At 30.4% G+C, this 20,220-nt stretch overlaps 1 protein-coding gene across 2 annotated transcripts in view; it reads right to left on the reverse strand.

Moving 5' to 3' along the window:
• Window positions 1-641: 641 nt before the first annotated feature.
• LOC118179996 (cysteine-rich hydrophobic domain-containing protein 2) overlaps window positions 642-20,220 on the reverse strand; it is a 94,851-nt gene continuing 75,272 nt past the window's right edge. The window contains exon 6 of one of the 2 annotated variants that reach the window (XM_085809400.1): window positions 642-2,624. In XM_085809400.1, the coding sequence (XP_085665526.1) occupies window positions 2,574-2,624 (51 nt within the window). In that variant the 3' untranslated portion in view covers window positions 642-2,573. Of the gene's footprint in view, window positions 2,625-2,693; window positions 20,117-20,220 lie in introns of those variants that run through there. The other variant, XM_085809399.1, reaches the window with a different exon arrangement.

Consider the following 20,220-nt stretch of genomic DNA (forward strand, 5'->3'; position numbering starts at 1 on the left):
ATGATGCAATGTATAATATCAGAATGGTTGTTTGCTTTTGATGAAACAATATCTAAAAAATATTAAGATTCTGCTATTTCTTTATAATTTGCCAGTCCACCCACCAAATCTAAAACTGAGTGAAATCAAGTGTGTTCGCCCTCTAATGCAACATCAGTATTACAGCTTTTAAACCAAGGTGTAATTAGAAGCTTTTAAGATACAGGTTTTTATGACATATTCTTTGTCAAGCTGCTTGTAGAAAGTGATCAACTTGCAAAATGTGTCAGTTTATTGAATCACATTGAGTGGATAATAAAATATGTTAAATTTGTACCACAAAGTTGTGTTCGGCACTGTTTTAAGACAGGTAAGAGCAAGTTTTGAAATTCTAGTTTCGAGTGCTCTCATTAAAAATGAATTGTTTGAACTTCTAAAAAATCAGTGGTAGTGGCTAAATGCAAGAATATTTAAGGGATTATCACATCTAGTGACACTCCCTGCTAAATGGGAATTTTCTGAGAAACAAGATTCTGGTAGCATTGGTTTAAACGTGAGGATTCCTGGAAGAAAAAGCTCCGCTGGAAGCAAAGTCCCTCCTAGCTACGGAAACCATGTCCCGGCTACGCGGGATATTTCTTCTTAGAATCTCTTTTGTGTAGAGGAAACATTATGTGGTAGGGACATTATAAATCAATGAAAACTTGTGTAATGAAGCCACTAGTAATGACAAAATATTTTATTTTAATACCTTGGAAAGCAGTGAACCAGACGGAAAGTGTGAACTATACAGATACCTTAAAATATACCATCCAATTCAAAAAATTCATTAATTTTGGTGACAATGAAGGATTTAAGATCATCAGTGACTTAAGTATACATGAGAAAAAAGTGCTTGCAATGCACAAACTTTCAAACAAACCTATGCAATAGATTATTTTCACTAAATTTTTGTAAATACAAAACTCTATTATTTGTTTCATGCATCTTTGCAATAATTAAACTTAAATAAGAATTTTCATTTCTCATTAACTGAATTTCTAATTATATTTTTTTAGTATGTACCCTGTGAAGAAGGGACAAAATACCTAGTTTGACTGCTGTCCTTTATTGGAAGGTACTGCTTCCAATGAAGTACTGCATTTCAAATTTATACCTAGCTGCACTTCATGAATTATGTGTACGTACAAGGTCTGTCCCAAAAGTAATGCACCTTTTATTTATTGAACCGATATGTATAATGACTAAATATTATTCGAAATACATCCCTCCTGCTTTAAAACACTTGTTCCAGTGTGATTTTCATGCTTAATTTGCATCCTGGAAATCTATGACAAGGATGTCCTTTAGTAACCTCGTCGTAGCTGCCTTGATGTTCTCCAGGGTCCCCAAATGCTATCCTTTGAGAATTTTTTAATCTTGGATAATCAAATATCTTTTTTTTAATCTCAAATCAAAAGTCTCCGACAGTGTTTTCTAAAGTTTGAAACAAAACTTTTCACGTATCGCTGCTTGAGATTTTTTTCCATCGATTTCAACCGAGCACTGACACAAGGGTTCACTTAAACAGGCACTGTGACTCTCCAGGAACTCTGAGCCGGCTAGCGCTGGTTGAGCTGTGTTCCCAAGATTCCACCCACCTTTTTTGTGCAAGCAGCAACAGATAGTCGCAGCAGAAAAAAATGAGGTGCAATACATTCGAAACAGACTTTATATATATATATATATATGTATGTGTGTGTTCTATACAGCACCTGAAAATGAAAGCCTGTAATTTTATTTCCTCTTAGTCTTTTAATTTTTAGAAATTTACAAAGTGGCACTTGCTGGTATCTTAAAAATTTATGCGTGCATATTAAAATTACATTTTTAATGAAGAGTAACATGATAAAAAAATATTTTTTAATGAAAAACATTGTTTATGAAAAAATTACCACCATCACATTTATTACAAACTTTAAGGTATTTTAATAAGTAATTTAAATAACTATATATTTCAAACTGAAATATTTAATCGACATGTACATTACTGATTATAACTTAATCCATAATTTGTAAGAATTGAATTAAATTCAAGATTATCTGTTTGTAACATTATGAAATTTTGCAGCACAGTTTCATAAAATGTAATAATATAGTTTCTAAACTTTATAAAGTACCTATACAAACTACAGCATTCAATTTTACTGTCAAATAAAATATTAAATACTGAAAATTTGTAAAACATAAAAGTATTAAGATTGTATTAAAAACTTTTAAAATATAATTTAACAGGCATTTCATTATTAATCATATGGGTTTAGTTTATTTGATTATATCAGTATATCTGCTGTGGAGGAATGTCATCATTTAGGACTTCCTGGCTTGTATTCATGGGCTCATGCCTATCATAAGGGGCAAACACATATACAAGCCAGCCTGTTATTAATAATATTGAATCTTACAGCTAACACCATTACTATAATTAAAGAAAATTTTAATATATTTCATATACTAAAATGTTTGTGACCCATTATTTCAAATTAACACACATCATTTAAAATAGAAAGATATACATTTATCTACATTCTGGCCCTTTTTCAAATTTCACTTTTCTAATATTTTCTGAAATGCAGGAAACTGAGTACCAGTAAAAATATATGAAGCTGAAAAAAACAAAATTAGTTAACAACTAAAAGGGCAAACATGAAATTAAGTAAGACAATGACACAAAATTTCATAAGCAAAAATATGTATTATTCAAAGTTTTTTTACATTCTTCTAATTTGAAAAGTGTTAACTGCAGGCTGTGCACTGAAGCTTATAAGCATCTTCCATTACATTGAATGTATTAAATAATGTCAACTTCCTACCTCCTAAAAAAATACGAGTTTATATTTTTCTGACAACAATGACAGAATTTCAAAATAAATTAGATATTTATTCAAGATCACTGATTTCATTTTTGTTTAATTTATATACATATGGGTATTTTTATGCATATTATAACAAAAGCAATTAACAACAATCGTACGTAAATGAAAAATTCTTACAAGCAGTTTTTTACATGTTTTCAACACAAGTATAAAGAATTATGTAACTTATCATAGCTAAATACATAATTATTATGTGAAACAACTCTGATAAGAGATACATGCTGCATAAAAACTTTAGTTCAAAAAGTAAAATAAACCAGTTCTTTTTTATAACTAAAGATAATTCACTGTAAATATTAAACAGCAGAATAAAACACTTCTAAATCTCAAATATTTTGAACCACAGCCTCAACACTGATGTATTAAATCTTCATATTCTGGTTTTTATACGGTAAAAACAAAAAATTTAATAATTAAAAAATGTTAATATATTACAATATAAATTAAACTATTCTTCTTTGCTTAGAATATGCATTAGATATGTTTCTTAATGCTTACTAAGCCATGTGAAAATTCATAAATACATGTAAATGAAATTTTTATGATGCAGATGGATAAATATACAGCTATGAAATATTTTAGAACTTAATGTAACGACAAAGCAAGATGAATATCACAATGTTACATTTATTTTCAGTACAGTGTTTTGTTCCTGGTATACATGTTTTATATATATATACACACAAATAAATCAAAGTATAGTATAACTATACCATAATTTGTTTTTAACTTCATATTTTTTAAAATTTGATCTCAGAAACAAAAATATTCAAATGGACATTCATACATGAAAACAATGCTATAAAACAAACCTATTTTACAGTAAACATAATAACAAATAAAGTGTTATTTATATGCATTGTCAATAAACTAGTTCAGCACTTCTCAAACTAAACATTAAAAATGGATTAATAACTTAAAAAAATTGTAATATAAGAAATGCCATCCTTTGTACAGTTACTAGTATTTTTTAAACAACACAGTTACATAAATAAGTGAAAAAGATCAAGTGTATCACATTTCTGACATACAAGCTGAAAATTGCATACGTAAATGATATTAAACTGTCACAGAAGCAACTGACAAATATGAATGATGAATACTCTAATGACGCTGAAAGTATTTCATGTTTGTGATTAAGAAACAATATTTTTAGTTAAAAATATTAATTCATTACAAATCATAGAGAAAAAGTATTAAAATGTTTCAAAATACGAAAAGGAGATTTAACATTTTGTTATACTTGGTTATTAGAAATCTTCCTACATTAAAAAGCTGAAAGATAATTTATACAGATTAGTTCACATCAAAATGAAATGACAGCATGATTAAAATCCAATGCGTTATGTTACTTGATACTTTTAAAATAATACAATAATTAATGTCTGGTTCGCATAACCATGAGAAATGTATGCCTTCTTTGTAACGTTATTTAATATGAACATGTATTTCCTGCATTTTTCAGCATAGATATACCTGAAACCAAACACTATTATTAAAACTTTCTTGTTTAACAAAATATTTTATGAAGTACTGAGGAATAATCCTCTCAGTTCTGGCTTAATTTAAGAAAGACACTACAATATACTAGCATACACTGTATACCATATACCTTTAGAAATGACTTTTGACAGACTGAAGTCAAGAAGTAGCAGTGATAGTGATAGAGATAAACAGCTGAACGACCTTCCTAATGCAAAAATAATTTAAGTACTGCATTTTATTTCAAAATATTTTAGTCCATATACTTAATGACAATTTTACATTCTTATATACTCATAATAAAATAACAACTAATGCAGATAACACATCAGGGTAATAAATTGTAACCCTTTTGTTGCAAGCACCTCAGTTACCAAACCACTCTCTTGGAATGCTAACAGAATGTATTGTCTTGTTGTAATGGACAATTTGCACTCCTAACTTTGGGGGGGGGAAAAAAAAAAAATCAAATAAATTACGGTCCAACTGTTCCAATTTTTGAGGAACTCGTGTACTTGTCAGAATTAATTTGAAAACTTTATTATTGTTCCTTGTTATCTGAAGTTTTAAAAATGTTTCGCTAAATTATAAAATATTTGCCAAAGCTAGACAAACTCTTTGAGGAATGAATAAAACCTCTAAAATAATATGGCATATATCCCCCATTTTACTAAAAATAAAAACAAAAGTATTCAGAAACACTGTTTATATAAACTAAACAAGTAACTGTCAGCTGTTTATTTACACTACTCATAATTTTCGATTTGATTCCAAAACAAAACAAAAATATAAAATACTGCAACGGAATGACAGTCAACATTCTCCAGTCTCAATAAATTCCACTATAATATACATAGGTGGCAAAAAGAGATATTAGTTATAGGTTCTAACTAAAAATTTCTATATGCTACACCTGTCCTAAGATTCATATATAGCACACCCAGCTCTGAGATACAGTTGGCAGCTGATGCATATGTAACACACCCATCCTAAAAAGGTTAAAAATGCAAGCTAACAACTTGGCGAATTATAAACAAAAGAAACGCTTCACGCACCCAATGAAACTTAATTCAAAGAGATAATTTTTTTCAGAAAAATAATAATTTGCCCTAGCAAATTCATACTTTTAATGCTAAAAGGTCAAGCTTACAAAAATATGCTTTTAAGCACTTCACTATGAATTTCATACAATATAGATCTGAAAGCAAAATACAATTAATAGTAATACTTTTTAACCATAACACTGTAATTATAGCGATACATGAAATATTAATTTTTATACTGAATAATTATACCAAAATTTTATGCTGAATTAAAATACACAGTCAGAATTTTATTATCCTCCATGGCTTTTACACAATGATAGACTTTACACATTACTTTTCTAAATTTTAGATATTTTTTAAATAACTGACGTATATAAAACAATGGTTTAAATTATTAAAGAATTCATTCATTAATAATTGATGCCTATTTACATTTGTCAATATATTTATTAATATAAAATATATTAAACTGATTTAAAAACATCATGATTATACTTTACATGATCAAACACGAGATAAAAATTTCATTTAAACTAAAAATATATACGAAAATGTAGATTAAAAAATACTATATTTATTTCAGAATATGTTAAGAAAGTGTGAATAAGAATATGCCCAGGGAAAAATGTAAATTCACCAGTAACTTATGTGTGCAGTAATGACATTTAAAAATCATTGTAAAATTGATTTTTAAACTAACTCCAGCAGTTAAACATCTAATGTGAGCACCATGACTTCCTTCTAAGTACTATTAAATTATACACATTTTTTGCTGCACTTTATTTAAACTTATTTCTCAAATTATTCTAACTTAATTAACATACTTCTCAAGGCAAGTTGGAAAAGACATCAGAAACTACAAATTTGAAATTAAATATACCAATTGTTGTACAGAAATCAAACTTTTAATTTCATATTTTTATAACGAGTATATAAGTTTTCCAAATGGAAGTATATGAACCAGGATACTGCATTAAATGTTAGATTTTGTTACCTAACAGTTTTTTTAAATTTAACTTAATCATTAAACGAACACGAATATTTTTGCCAAAACACGAATAATTTTGCCATTTAAAAGCCTTCTGTAAATGGAAGTAAATGACTACAACCAACAACTGCAAAAATAAAGGCCAGGTAAGGTTGTGTGTGTGTATATAATTTTGGTTCTGCCAACTGCAATGAAAAAGGAGATGTTATAGCAGTCCCAAATATAAAATTTCAATGTTCTAGGGCTAATCATGTTTCAGTTATGTGAGATACATACAGAAGTCACAAAACGATCCCCTTTGAATCCACTTTATAATCTGTTATGGAGAAAGCAATCCTTTATTCCGTCCATACGTCACACAAAAGAATTGTCCAAATCAGGGCTTCTTAAACTGTGGGTCGCCAAAACTTTTAGCAGATTTGATATTTCTTTAACTTATTATAATATTTTTACACAATGTATCTGAAAATAGATAAAGATAAGACAATACAGTCAAAGAAAAAAAAAAAAAAAAAAACGTTTTGACGCATTCTTTTTATAATATAAACGTTCATTTTCCTTGCTTTACACGTGATGCTGCCATTCTGTCTGTTACTTATTTAAAATTTTCACATTGTTTGTTCTATGTCTGAAAATTAGAAATTAAAGTTAATGACCTAAAACTGCAATAGTATATTACAGCACAAGTGAAAAAATGGACAGTTTCGCTCATGCATGTGTTAGATTTAGGCAATACTTATGGGGTCTCACAAAATTTTTAAAAATATTATGGGGTCCTGGGGCTTGCGAAAAAATCTGAGTGATAGAAAGGGGTCACAACTGAAAAAAAGTTTAAGAAACCCTGGTCCAAATGAATTAGAGAAAGATCAAAATGGATATTTCTGTTGATATATAATACTCGAAATTTTTCATGATTACTTTACTTCTTAAAGGAAGTAGAAACTTACAAACTGTAATTTGACTGCAGAGTTGGAAATCAAGAAAAAGATCTCCAGTTCAATCTTTGGAAATGGCTAACAGTTTATGCAAAAGTTTCTTTGCACATGAGCTTTGTGATACCTATGGACCGTAGCATCAATCTCAGATTATTTCTGCATTGCAAAGATAGAAGGATTTATTTGTAAATTCAAACACACAGTAAAATATCTTTGTCACCTGCTGATATCAATTTCCACAGCAGAAACTTATCTCCGCCACATCCTTCTACATACCTAAAAGTAGAGAATAAATTGGAACATGAAGCACCTCTTAAAATTCAAAATCAGCAGCAAGATGATCTTTAAAGCAAACACCTCTTCTATGATCACATTTTATAATTCAGGCATAATAAGAACTCTGAAACTGTCCACAAATATATCACAATTTTGGCTTGGTATGTTTAATTCATGATAAAAAGTTGAGATTTTCAGAAAGACTCAGGAAAAAAAAATTGTTTTTTAAATTTATGGTAACCCTTAAAAAGAATTTTAAGATTTTTATTACAGAGAAAATAACTTACTGTATTGTAACAATATTTGCATTACAATAGCTATACTTTCTCAAAAACATAAAAATACAGAGTGCAGATTATTGACAAACTTTTGGAAAATTAGTTTAAAAGCTGAGCTTTTGAACATTGCAAATAAATTTTCTTTTGTATCAGTACTCATGTAACTAATATGAGGGAAATAAAGGTTAAGTCCCATTGGGATTAGACAAAATATAAGTATTGGTGGATAATTTGCAATTTAAGAATCATTGCATTGTTAATGGATTTCAGCTCGACTGCATTTAATATTATTGTTTCTTCTGCAAAATGGGGCAATGCCCCAGATCAAAAGGGAATGACCAACACGAGTCACACTTGGATAGAAAAGTGCTGTACATCTTCTGACTCATTATTCAACCTCCGTTTCATAAAATATTGGGGTTTCCAAAAACTTTATTAAAATATTGCTAGGTTACATTACTGCAATGAAAAATTCCCTTGTGATGTTAAAACCCAAGGAAGAATTTTTGGAACTGAGAGCTTTGAGTGAAGATGGAAAATCCAAAGTAAGTTGAATAATCAATGTAGATGTCACTGTAAACTGCTTTGTAAGATTTTTCAGATAACTGTAAAGCCATAAAACATTGCTAACTTTTGGGAAATCTGTTGACAGCCACATGAAGTGTAATATAGTCCATAAAATATACCTTAAACTCCCACACTGAATCCTTCTCCAAGAATTGTGGTACCACCAGAGAGAATCCTGGGCAGTTTATGACTAAGATAGCTCTACCATGGAAAAGATGTTTCAAGGAGGTCAGGGTGCTGGAATATCTGCTGACTGCTGGTGGATATTAAAGAAAGATGTTTCAGATGTCAAACACAGAAGGAAATCGACAACTTCAGTATTTTAAATAAACTGAATAGTGTCTTTAACACTTAAATTAAATAAAGTTAAAAAATAGATGATGGATAAAAATTATATGCATTTGAACTCAGAGTAGAGTTCTAGTAGGACCAAACATAGAAGGTATTTTTACTCATGTGTCTTCGAAAAGGACAAATCGTTTAACATTAGGCAAATTCTGGGAAAAAAACTAATGAATATGGCATTGCAATGTGTCACCTTTTTGTTGATTTTAAGACTACCTATGATTCAGTAAACAGAAAATATTTAATTGAAGCTCTGAGAGAATTTGTAATACCTGAAAAACTTATAAATTTGGTCACCATTACTCTTACTGAGACAAAACTTAAGGTTAAAATCCAGATTAGAACCTGTTGTTTCAAATGGGCTCAGACAGGGTGATGCACTGGCCTGCTTGCTTTTTAACCTTGCCCTCCAAAAAATCATAAAAGACTCCAACATTAATACTCGTGGAACTATCTTAAACAAGTCTGTTCAGATTTTTGCATTTGTTGACGATACTGACATAGCCGTACGCACGCCCGAGTCACTCAGGCTTTTACATCTCTAGAAACTGCAGCCAGCAAAATTCATCTAGCAATCAACGAAAATAAAAGTAAATACATGCCTAATAACAGCAGCTCTTATTTTGAAATTGGGAATTACAAATTTGAAATTGCTATCAAATTTTTAATGCCTGAGATCTGTAGTAGAGTCACAGATGCTAATCGATGTTTTTTCGGTCTAAAAAAAATACTTGAAGTCTAACTTCACTAGCAGAAAAATGAAGATTTCAATTTACAAAAGCTTAATCAGATCCACTCTTATATACTCTGCTGAGACCTGGGCAATGACAGAAAAAGCTAAAAAGTATCATTTCTGTCTTTGAAAGAAAAATTTTGAGAAGTATTTTTGGTGGCATAAAATGTAACAATATCTGGAGAATTAACTCTGAACTCTATAAATCTTTTAAAGAACTAGATATAGTAAAATATATAAGGATTCAGAGAATTAAATGGGCAGGACACCTGTGAACATGCTTGCTTGAAGTATTTTTGGTGGCATAAAATGTAACAATATCTGGAGAAGAAGAATTAACTCTGAACTCTATAAATCTTTTTAAGAACTAGATATAGTAAAATATATAAGGATTCAGAGAATTAAATGGGCAGGACACCTGTGCAGAATGGATGCAAATCGTGTAACTAAAAGGATCTTCTTGGCCAGACCATTTGGCGCCCCCCAAAAAAGGGAGACCTAAACTTAGTTGGCACGACTGTTTGGAAACAGACTTGAGAATCTTAAAAATAACCAAATGGATGTCCATGGCCAGGGATAGAAGAGCTTGGAATTCGAGTCTGAGAAAGGCAAGGACCCATCTTGAGCTGTTTGGTCGTAGAAGTCTTCTAAAAAATTTTGTTTCGGAATGTAATTTAGCATGAGTCAACTTTTCTGTATTTTATTAGGTTCATTTGTTTAAAAAATTATGGAAAAGATGCCAGATTTATCCAAGTAAGGAGCTACTTTTATAAATGACTACAACAGACTGGCTCATATTACATGAAACGAAAACCATAAAACAGCCAATGCAGCGAGCCTGCTCTGTTGCAGATTCAGACATTCAATATCACAATCCCTTAACTATTGGGAAAGGCTTGGGATATACATTACCAACATGCTTGCTTACCCTCAAGAAGAACTATCAGACGTGGGATGTGTTGTATTGTTATTTATTCTTGTATATTATAATGTATATACAGTTTATTTTTCTAACTAGATAAGTTAAAAATTTTTATTATTTCACATTGTAATGACAAAGCATATCCTTAATATGGATCAAAATTTTAAATATAGGAAACTACACATCACTACATTAATATATTCAACTACATATGTTCTAATGCATAGCCAGTAAATCCATTGATATTTAAATAAAGCTAATTTTCTAATTATCATCTATTTTAATAAAATTCACTACACTCTAATAAAGAAATGATACAGTCGGACAAAGAAAATGTTGGTCCATTATCTACAAGCTTTTTTAACGTTTTTGGAAAATTCAACATCTGCTTACAAAAATTTTGAAGCAGAAATTAAACATACCTATGTGAATTTTTCCATAAAACCAGTAATATAGATATATGCAGTTTAGTTTAAATCAAAATACAAGAAAAGAAAACCAATAGATATTTTACCAGGAACTGAATAAATAACTTTGTGGAGAACTTCATACAAAATGGTTACAAGCAGCATCACATACATATAGGAAACCATATAATATCCATAAAGTTCTAATATTAGGAAACCACCATAAAATATTAATAAAGCCAGCTAGCTCTGATATTAGGAATCAACCTGGACAAAATTTAACACTACTGATTGGTTTTATTCAATTAATCATTAAAACACACCAATACCCATGTCTTTATGGATATGCTGTTTTTATACTTCAGATACATATCCTAATCAGTATATTACACTTTGATGCACTAGTTTAAGTTGTACACACGCAGTGTAAGATAAAACTAAAGGGAGTTACATTTACAGAGTGATATACTTCTACTTCAGCTTAAATTCTGATGCAAAATGATACTGCCAAAAATATTACACAGACTTCTGTATACTGCACATTTTAATAAAAGAAGTCGACCAATATGAAACATTTCAAAGAATCACATGCATGAAACACACAAAAATGATCACATTTCTAGTCATAAAATTTTCAAAAACATCTTTCAACTGATTAAGATTTTGAAAAATACAATGCTCACAGGAAACAACACACAAAGGAAATAATAATATTAAATGACAGAAATATTAATCATTCATTATCAATGAAGAAGGCTGTCTATAAGAGGTACAAATGAACAATGAAAATCAAGAATTCTCATTAATAATTCAAACTGTAGTAATATTATGTAAAATGTTACAGCAATTTGCAATTGTAGTAACATTAGAAAGGATAAAGTACAAATTCGTAAATTTCCCAAATTCTCTTCTCAGCAATTGATTTTTTCAGCTTTCTCCTCAGTAATGAACCTTTAACAGTCTTTCTGTTGCTCCATGTGTGATTATAAGGATGCCAGAAAGGATATAAAAAAGCGTGGACTGAGTCTCACTTTTGTTTGGCATTAAAGCTAGTGGTGGTGATTAGAGTAGGACGATCTGCTCTGGAACTGAAACAAAGAAATTATTCACTTATGAAAGAATTTATTTAGATTCCAGAAAATAGAATACTAGCTTTTTTATAGTTCACAAAAAGTTCTTGCTGGAAGTGTGCCAGGAATAGAGAGCTGCTATTTATTCACTGCTTACACCCAACTGGTGAAAAAAGAACAAAGTTCTTGTAGTAGGAGTGCCAGGAAAGTTCGACTGCCATTTTAGGGAAGAAAAGGATGTTTATCCTCCCATGTTAAGAGAGAGTTTAATTTTTAACATTTCCCAGCTTTTTGAGAAATTTTATTCTATAATTTTATTGTTAGTTCTAAGTAGAAAGGACATTTTAGAGTATCTCAAAACCACAGATAAAAAAAATCTGTTCCATGAGTTAGCATTTGATTGATTTTAATTCTTTCGATCCAACACTTTTTTCCATTATTTCTGCTCTTCGCTTCAATAAGTGGCCCTCAATTGCACTGCTCATTTGATTCTTCCTGCTTTTTGCTCCATCCTTGATAACCGTTCCTGAATCCCCCATTGTTCTGGACCTTTTTCATTAAGTTTATTGTAAGTTAGCAGTGAGTCACAAAAAAGAATCGATTCATTTTAGTGAGCAACCATTCTGAGTCAATCCCATAAAACAGCAATTTCGCCTATCACTACTAGTGATAAACTGCAAATGCTCTTAATCAAGAAAACTGTTAGACCAGGGAATTTCAAATTATTAGTCTGTCAAATACTCAATTCTCTGTGAATGCACTCTGGATAAATGAAGATATTTTTTAAAACATAGTTCCACTCAGAATTTTGCATACGTGAAAAAACATTTAAAAAACCATTAAAATTTGCTAGAAAGGACTATACTGACTATTAAAAATGCTCCATGTCATACAGATGCTGCTATTATGAAATAAAAGCAATTTATCTGCCCACTAATATCATCTTTGCCATACCACTGAAAGATCAATGTGCATGTGAAGTTATGAAAGGATATTACAGGCAGATGGAAAAAAAATCCTAATTTTTTACATTCTAAGCAAAGATTATATTAGCAAAGCACTAAAACCCATTACAATGAAAAATATATGATAAAAAATTACATGTGTGTTCAAGACTATGGAATAGAGGACAGTCTCTCAATCTTTTGATAAAATTACAGAAAGGGAAATGATGTAGGCAACACTAACAGCCAGAATTTAAATAACAATGAATTTGTAGCCATATTTCAATGGATAAAAGGGTACAAAGACATTACTCAAAATGACATTTCAGAAAGGATAAACATAAAAAAGGAAGATCTAAATTTTCAAGTTTTGAGTGATGAAGAAATAATTTATATCATAGATTTGGAGAATCATAAAAACTGCTTGGATGTTCTGACAGTGACGACGAATAACAATGTGAAAATTGGGCAACGACTAATGAAATGGACAGTGTAAAAATATCCATGCTGAGGACTTTGAAATCTTAAGCAAAACTTCAAGATTTCAAGCAACATCGTGATGCTACTCTGTCACTGACCAAAATTATTTTGTTCATGCAGTAGCTGATGGAGTTGCAGGCTTGTGATAAAAAAAAAAGGGGGCAACAGATTTTTCAAAAAATTAAATATGTCATAAAAATGCACACATGAAGTTTGACAAAAATTTAAAATTTTCATAAATTTTGAAGGTGTTTGTTTAACTGAATTTTCTACGAATATCTTTTGTCACAAAATAAAATCTTGTATGGATTATTCATTTAATTGAAGGATACAATTTCTATCTACTAATAAAAGAGTTTAAGTGTTAATATTAGTACTTGGGTACTTATTTTTGGAATTAAAAAAAAGTACCAGCCTTGTTGAGAGAAAAGTTGGCATAATTTCAAATTTAGTCTCTGTTAATCAAATTTTTGATTATCCGAGGTGGTTGTGATTCCAGTTAGCTTGAACAATCAAGGCTCTACTGTATATCAATTAACAGCAATTTACAATACAAAGTTGTTAATAAAACATTAACAGTTATTTTCATACACCAAGTTGCTTCTTTAGTTAAAAAACACCTAAAAATACAAAAGTTTTTCACAAAACTAATTAATAAAGCCATTCAATTGAACTTTCCTTTACTTCAGCAAGCAATTAAATCTGTTTAGTAAAGGCATATCTTCTAAATGAGTGAACTAGTTTTAGTAATAATTGATTATCCTTAATGTGTCATACTGCTCTTCAATATTATGTCACAAAAATCTACATACCATGCAAAAATCCTGTACTGAAGCAACACTAAAAACAAAAACATGGTTCATAGGTAAAATGCATGCATCACTTAAAAAAAAAAAAAAAAAAACTATCCAATAATGAAAAACATTCAGTAGAAAAAATATCATATGTATATAGAGGGTAAGTAGGAAATTTAATTCTGAATAACATTTCTAAGCTATACAGTCAAAAGTCGTTAATTCGGACACCCATAATTCGGAATGATCTATAATCCGGACATCAAAACTAAAAACTTTCTGCGCATGCGCCACGTTGACACATGCGCAGAGGCGTTCACGCGTGCGCGTAAGACCTTTTACGACTGCGCATATGAGTGTGCGCAAGTGCAGAATACGTTTTCGCGTGCGCATTTTATGTATAATGGACGTATAAGCTAAAATTATCTAATTATCTATTTCAGTTAATGTTGATGATTGCGTTGTTCCTTAATTTTCGAAATGCATCCGGCTTATTATTTTTTGCAGACTGTAAGAGCAATTTTATAAAAGTAAGCTTAAACTTTCGATTATAACAAATAGAATTTCCGATATATATTTGTTAGTATGTAAAGGATCTAAAGCGAAAGTATGTTTTGAAATCCGAAATCTGTTTATCAATTTCACGTTGCTCGGTGGCGGGCGCCTAATGAATTGGAATTTGATTTGTCAGCACTATCCTTATCTTCAGCGCAGATGTTTTTATTTTATTTGGCTTATAATTCCTTACCAAACGTAGTATTTCATCTCGATATGCTCCGTCTTTGATATGATTTAAAACAAGTTCCTCGTCATTATAATTCGCTTCCGATAGCGAAGAAAAGTGACAGAGGTTATTGAAAACAAAAAAATTTCGATTGACAAATTAGTCGGTGTTCTTGACACAGCAATTATAGGACTTGAACGGCGGAACTTTGTAAATGAACAAGAAATTATGTCTGTTTAATAGAATTAAATAGAAAGTATAATCACATGAAACGAAGCAAAACTTAAACAACTTACATTGAAAGAAATGTTTAATAAAGTAAACAAATAAATATTAAGCTTTTTCTTTTTGCAAATTTTGATACCCTTTAGGTCATAATTGTTCTTTATTTCATAAATTACGGTTTCACATTTTTAATTTTAGAATTTCTGCATGCCATCTTACGAGATTTAAACTGATGATCTATAATCCGGAAAAATCGATAATCCGGAATCGCCGAAGTCCCGACGAGTCCGGATTAACGACTTTTGACTGTATTAGTATTTTGTAGAGCTAACTGATTTCAAACTTTGCTTCAAGTTTCATGTATGGAAAAAAATTGGATTTTAGCTAAATTCTCGAAAATTTTGTTCCACGACTTTTGAAAAGCATCTTTCAAGTTGGTTTGTCATGGTGAATTCCCTGATGACTTTAATCTTACACCTGCTCAAAAGGATTTAGGTTGAATGAGGTTAATTTGGAGCCTAAGTTTATTAGTGCTACATCTTTGTAATCCAAACAATATGTTAAATTACATTGTTCAGAAGTCCTAACCATCTCCATATTTAAAGTTTCCTATAGATAACTGCAAATAATTTTACAATACTCAAATACTGTAATGGATTTATATACTATCAATAAAACAATAAAAAAACATTAACGGAAGCTACCACTGACTCTCAATTTATTTTAAGGCCTCCTCTGTGCTTAATGACCAGCATAAAGTTTTCAATTCCTACTTTTTTGTTTTGCTTATTTTCCTAGTACACCAGAATAATATCTAGCAGATCCTAATGACCTATTTGTGGTCTGTAGATAAACATCTTTATTCATAGCTTATTTAAATTTGTTTAGACAATCTTGAGGCATTTACTTTTAAACAGACTTGGGAAATTTATGAAGCTACTGCTTGATATGCTTGGATGCCCCTAAACTGATTTTTTAATTATTTATGATTTTGTACATAATGCTTTCTTGGTTTCTTTTAGCTATGTGAGATTTTTATCTGCAGGTTTTTCTTCATTTTTAACAGGGTTGCCACTCAAAGAGGAGAATGAAATTCCCTGACTTTTCCAGTCTATCCCCATAGTGCCCGTTGGCTGCACTGAGAGATAAATTAATAATGGTACCACTTGAAAACACAATTTTTTTTTTTTTTTTTTTTTTTTTTTTTTTTTTTTGCCAATTGCATATGACTTATTATATATATAATCCTGAAAGCATTACTATTATAGCTATAATAGTTGTTTTCTCCACTGAAGATTGAGATTAGAATCTGCCCAATCTGGATTAAAAAATAAGTTTTTTTGCAGACATTTTGCAGCTAAACGAAAGAAAGAAATCTATTTAATGATATTTTTAAATAAATTCAGGTATTTTTATATTTATTTAGCAGCATACATGAGCAAAAATATGTGCATTAAATTTCGTGATAGTATGTCATCATACTGCTAGATTTAATTTCAGAATTATACCAGAGAAATTTGCCTGAAATTTGAAAGTATTATTAACTAATAATAAATAAATTTAGAGGAAAGAAAATTAAATGAAGAAATTATTAATCCTAGTCTTTGCAATGGCCTTGGTACAATTTTATAAAAAAATATGTATTGTTAAGATAAAAAAAAACTTCTTTGCAACAGGAATGGCTCAGTCCCAACGTAGAGGGAAACAGCTGCATATGCATGAAATATCTGTCGCCGAAGTTCGCGTAGTTCGAAGGTTAAGTTTATCAAATCAAGAGTACATAAAACGAATATTTTTTAAAATTTCTTTAAACTTTAAAGGAAAAGAAAATATTTTTTTGCACGAGTAAATTAATTAATAGATTAGTTATTTTCAGCAAAAAAAAGTATGAAACTCCAAGTATAAATTATCACAAAAAAAAAAAAAAAAAAAAAGTCAAAGAACGTTTCTTCTTAACACATGCTCCACAATTTCCTATACACATCGTCGCGAAGGGGGAAATTCTCGCTGTCAGGTTCCGTCGCCAAATCCCTTGGCAAGTTTTCCCCTCCGCTTTCTAGCGGCACTATAGCAAATTCATTTACATTACGTCTATGGAACCTTTCTTTCTTTACATAGACATTCTTACATTAGAACAGAGTACATGGGGACTATTCCAGCCTGCATGGTACCATATATTAGGATTAAACAGATTTTGTTGTATACGAGAATGGGAAGATATTTTCTTTAGTTCAACATGCACTGCACATACGAGTCTTAGGATTCTCGAGGTTCCTGAAAACCAAACTTGCCGGAAACGTGCTTTGCCTTTCTAAAAGTCAATCTGATTGGAGCTGCGAAAATTGGCTCTATGGCAGCCAAAGAACGTCTTTCCGCCAACTGCCCGAATGGCGCTCATCCAATACATAATTCGCCAGCAAAGTGATAGCTTCCAACGTTGGCGCAAAACTCGCTTTTTGGGGGATCGCCGTATGACATTCTCTGATTTTTCCAGATTTTGACTACAATATTTAAATTCCCTGACTTTTTTGGTCAATTTTCGAATTCCCTGACTTTTCCCGGTAGCGTGGTAACCCTGTTTTAAGTTTCATGATCAAATTTCAAATTCCTAGACCAATAAGTATGTTAAGGCTTTAATTTAATTATTGATAAAACTTCCTAACACATGTAAAACTTAATAATACAATTAATATTAATAGTAGCATTTAAATGCAGAGTTCCGCACTATTTTGAAAAACATCTTAGGTGTATATACAATTTTGTGTCATTTACTTTTAAAATATGTTTATTTCTTTGAAACTTATGACCAGTATTTATAATTAATCTTGCTGGTTTGGAAACATGTTTAGTTTTATTAACTCTTCTTGAGCCGCCCAACCGGTATAGTGGTTAGCGTTGCTGACTGCTGTGCCGAAGGACCCAGGTTCAAATTCCGGAGAAGGCATCGATGTTTGTAAATGTATAGTGTCCGTGCAGCACCAGGTCACTATAAGTATGTGGCGAGCCAAAAGTCATCTCTTGAGGTTGCTGGCAGGGGGGGGCAGAACTGAACTAAGTCGCACTGTCACCTGTAAGGCACTCATGGCTGTTTCCAACAACAGGCATAATCTTGTGCTTCTTGCCAAGGGAAAATTTCGTGGGTTAGGGCTCACTATAGGTCAGACAAGTGAGCATTAGTCAACAATAATTCTTTTCGAAAATTCAGATGGATATAACTTACTATGTATGTGTAGATTTTTGCGACTCAATGTATTACAGCTCTAAACATAAACTTGTTATTAATATTATATGATACTTCATGATAACAATGTTCAAGAATAATATTTTTCTACATTTAAAACTAAAGTGAGGCCAGATTACATTTCTTGGAAAAATGGAAGCTAATATAAATAATCTCAGCTAATGTGTTTTCCATAAAATATCTTTTTCTGCTTTTTACAAATTTTAGAAAACAAATATACCTACAAAACAACAAAGATATGGCAAAAATGTATTTTTTCTTCCTACAGTTGGTTTGCAAATTTTTATTTTAGCCATGATCTTTAGTAGAATCTCAGCAACCCCTCACAACCAAGAGAAACACTTAAATTACGAATTCCTGAAGTTGAAATGAAATTCTGATTGCCACTTGAAATTTCTTCTAAGTACGTTAACTAAAAGTAAATAAATATTAATAATAAATTTGCTAATGATGATGGAGATTACTTCAAGGGGCTGATCATTTCAGATACTTTAATCTATGGCCCCCAAAAAGGTAGTGAATTTCTGAATGTCAAAACTGAGAGAAATATTCTGAAAGTTTATAGAAATTAGTATTTTTTCATTCATAAATATACAACACACTTTTCATAAAAATGACATGAGTAATATTTTTCTGCACCAAAAACAACAGCATTTCTTGAAAGAAACTGCCTTTAAAAACACTTCAGATCATTAACACAGAATTTAATACATATAATTAGGGGGAAAACACAAAAAGGTAATTCTTCATACTATGGAACACTAAGTGACTTAAAAAGTCAGTAATTACATAAAGATTAATAATACAAGCAGATAATCACAGAGTTTATTACAGTTTGTGAACCTTTTCTTATCCATACTTCAAAATCAGAATGACAAGAATAAATAAATAGAAGATGAAGGGAAAAAAGATGCATGAATTATAAAAACTTAACTAAAAAGCTTATAAAATATCAATACAACATGGAAAGTACACACAAACAAAATACATTTTATGCATTCCAGGAACATATGATTTGTGCAATAAATATTGAAAAAGCAAATAGAAGATAAATATGACGAGCACATAAAATTTACATTTTTTTTCCTAAACATTATAAGTTAACAAGAAAAAAGTTATTCATCTTGAGTTCTGTGTACACATATAGCCCACCTTCAGTATTAATACTACTTTTCATTCTGAGCTCTTCAAAATTACTGAACAATAAACACATCCTTTTTTACTGTTAACAGATATAATGGTGTTTCATATAAATACACAAATACACAGAATTTTAAAGCTGTTAATTACAAAAAGAAAAAAAAGTCTAGAACACTTCAAGCAAATAAAATTTACAATTTACATTGATCCTTAAAGTCATGGTGAAATCCTTGATAATCAAATAAACCAGCATATACCGTACACCACAATCATAAAATTTGGGATAATTTTAATAAAGCACATAGAAAAAACATTTTTTGATAAATTATTGCTTAAAATTACGTTCTGATATGAATTATAAAATGCAAGAACAGAAATCATGGCCAGGAAAAGTCATCACTTGAAAAACTTGCATTCTTAACTCAAACTTGCACACAAATATACAGACAATTCTGAAATTCATTCCTAACCTTCAACCAAAGAAAACACTGCTCCTTTTGGGAGAAGGCTAATTAATATATCATTCAAATTGTCACAATAAAATATGATTTCATAAGTTATTCAAAAATACTATTTAATCTGGACGATGAATAGGCATTTTTGGAATGAATTCAATAAGTAGTACCTATAAAAGAAAATACTGATTTAGTACTAGCAAAGAAATTACCTGTCATATTTAAATCACAATATACTAACAAAAAGGTATATGAAAATAAAAAAAATATTTTA

Source organism: Stegodyphus dumicola, chromosome X2, assembly GCF_044657685.1.
Source record: "Stegodyphus dumicola isolate Sdum_Otavi_A_Nest chromosome X2, ASM4465768v1".
Classification (NCBI taxonomy): Eukaryota; Metazoa; Arthropoda; class Arachnida; order Araneae; family Eresidae; genus Stegodyphus; species Stegodyphus dumicola.